Consider the following 2,889-nt stretch of genomic DNA (forward strand, 5'->3'; position numbering starts at 1 on the left):
TTACATCGAGGTTAGGTGAGTGAAACAAATTAATATATTTTTAATATTATTAAGAAAAGAATTGTAGACATTCGTGAAGTTTTTGGGACATCGTAAATATATGCATTTTGTGTGGATGAGGGTTATATCATACAATAATCAGTAATATTTCTGTTCACTTGTAACTAATTTGAGAGAGAATGTGATCATATTTTAAATATTTTTATAAACTTATTACATTCGTCGTCTTTACAGAAATCAAGAGTTTGAATAAAGAATAAAGATGGTAAAAGTGTGTGAGGTATTTGGGTGTACAACAACCAAAAAAGAAAGACTATCTATGCATAAATTTCCTAAGAATGTGGAACATTGAAATGCGTGGGTAGCTTGGATTAACCGTCCCGGGTGGAGTCTGAAATGTAATAGCAGAGTTTGTGAGGTATTTTATAAGATTCATAAAATATTGAAACATGCCTTCAGATGTGTGTATGTTTATCATGTATTGTCTATTTTGTTGCAGTTGCACTTTGTTCCTGAGAACTATGTGGAGCACACAAGAGGAAATGGAATTCTTCGAAGGCTGAAAACATCTGCTATTCCCTCATTGCAAATAGAGGAAATTCAAGACAGTGAAAATCATTGTAATCCAAAAATTATACGAAGATTTCGACAAACCGCACAATGTTTGAAGGATATAACAAATATCCCTATTATAGGTAAAGAAAAAGAGAATGAGCATGCATACTGCTTGAAAATATTAACTTGTGATGAAGTAAGTATTCTCTCGATTTTTATCACTTTTGTGCCAAAATATCATATATGCTGCGTTCCGATATTCACTGCCAGTACTGAAAATCTATAGTATACGTAACGGAAACTATAGATTTTCAGTACTGGCAGTGAGAATATTGGAACGCAGCCATAGTGTTTGTAAAAATAATTTTTTTTTTATAAATACATTCTTCCAGCAGGTACAGGACTGTTTAGAAGTAGGAAATACTCATAAAGGTGAGGAATTATGGCTGAGTATAAGATGGTTGAAAGATGAACATAGTGATGTCACACATGCAATGAAAACCATCGATAATGAATCTACATCTTGTTCAACGCCATCAACCAAACATCCATTGTTGACGAGTAGACTAACTGCATCATCGGCTTTATTGCAAGAGGACATGACAGTATCAGTGGCACAAAAAGATTCCGACAATGATTGCAATAATCAGGTAAAGGATTTTTCTTTTCTTTTCCAGGTTTATTTGAAATTGTGGTCGACCTTTTGTATATATTTGTTTATGCATTTTTTTTTAGTTGGGTGCAACCACTGCTGATATACTGGACAACCAAGAAACTTTATACATGTATCTATATCATATGTATTTATATCGTGCAATTTTATTTTCTCTTATAAGTTCGAAATTCAGTATTACTATTATAATTTTTTTTTTTACGAATTACGAATATACATATATGTTATGTATTTATGTTATGACAAGGCTCGAATAAAAAAGTAAACACATTATGTATGATTGCCATTTATTTTAAAGACAGTATGAGGTATAACAAATATAACGGATAATTATAAAACTCGTAATCAGAAAAATATTACAAATAATATGACACAATGAACACAAGTGTTTAGGTCTATTTCCTTGTTGTACACTTCTTGGAATTACATTTAGTAGCAGTAGACTGTAACTTACGCAATGTCTTCTCCATTTTGGCAATCTCACTGAACATCTTACATATAACTGCTGCAGGCCTAAGTCACGTTCAACTCTCAGGTCTTGAAGAACTTGTGATGCTTTGCTACACTGCAATTTCAGTTCCTCAATTGTATAACATTCTGTTTTGAAAAGTAGAAAAGGGATTGAATGTCTCTCTTCAATAGCACGAATCTGTAACATACGTTATAACACAAATGAAAATTTTAATTGACATTTTATACAATTGTAAGCACATGACATTGGGTACGTTCAGGAAATAACGGTTGCACAACAGCTAAGTAACTGGTCAATGTAATTGGTCTAAAAAAGATCTAATAGTACAGGCCAATAATCACTGACCGCTCACTGATCGCTTTGTTTTCCAAAAGCGGCTATTAATACTGACCTTTGCAAAATATTCATTTGATACTTGAACAGAAGTAGTATCAGTCTCGTTACATTGTTTTTCTATTTTTATTTCATGAACTGGTTCCTAGACAATGAACAAAACAAATGTCACATTATGATAATAACATTACTTACTTTATCATTTCAATAAGATATAATTAAAAGTACTAGAGTAGGCATCAGCGAAATAAGTCATTTTTATTTCTTACTCTTACTTCATAGTACGCTTGTAAGTGTAAGAGCTAAAGTTGGACTAAGAAATAAAAATAATTTATTTTGCTTACGCCTTTATTTTAGCTTTATTTTACACTTACTTCTCACTTCTTACGCCTACTTTTATTTTTTACTCCGCGTATTGTAGACGACGCTTCAGAGGTTAGTTTTTTCACAAGCGATCAGCTGCGGGCCCGATGGGAACCATGGTGGGGGTATAGGACTTTAGGTGGGGGTAGAGAGTTGTCGCTTCTCTGATTATCTAGGCCTCTAGTAATATCCATTTACGATCAATTTTAGAGATTCTGGGGAATTTTAACAAGCGATTGTCCAAAAGTTTATAATGTGATTCATGAAAATGGGGCTTAAGCTTGAAAGGATGCCTTTAGGCAGCCATGTTCTCTAGGCTCGTGTCAGCTACTTTAAGAACGCGTGCTCGCATCAGCTGAGTAATGATTATTGTGACAGTTACTTTAAAAAGTGATAATTATATTATAATGTTGTTTTCAGATGCTGGGCAAGGAGGATAGAAATCGAAAAATTTATGCGGCTGGAATATAACAGTGATTATACCGTCAGACGT

General features: G+C 33.2%; 1 protein-coding gene across 1 annotated transcript; it reads left to right on the plus strand.

Annotated features, from left to right (window-relative positions):
- The first annotated feature begins 338 nt into the window (after positions 1-338).
- On the plus strand, positions 339-1,485 carry LOC112456508. The gene is made up of 4 exons (XM_025019102.1): positions 339-361; positions 460-751; positions 948-1,205; positions 1,291-1,485. The coding sequence occupies exons 1-4, from the start codon at positions 339-341 to the stop codon at positions 1,483-1,485; spliced, it is 768 nt and encodes a 255-aa protein (XP_024874870.1).
- The last annotated feature ends 1,404 nt before the right edge of the window (positions 1,486-2,889 follow it).

This window comes from Temnothorax curvispinosus, unplaced genomic scaffold (assembly GCF_003070985.1).
Source record: "Temnothorax curvispinosus isolate PA1 unplaced genomic scaffold, ASM307098v1 QBEX01006912.1, whole genome shotgun sequence".
NCBI classification, from domain to species: Eukaryota; Metazoa; Arthropoda; class Insecta; order Hymenoptera; family Formicidae; genus Temnothorax; species Temnothorax curvispinosus.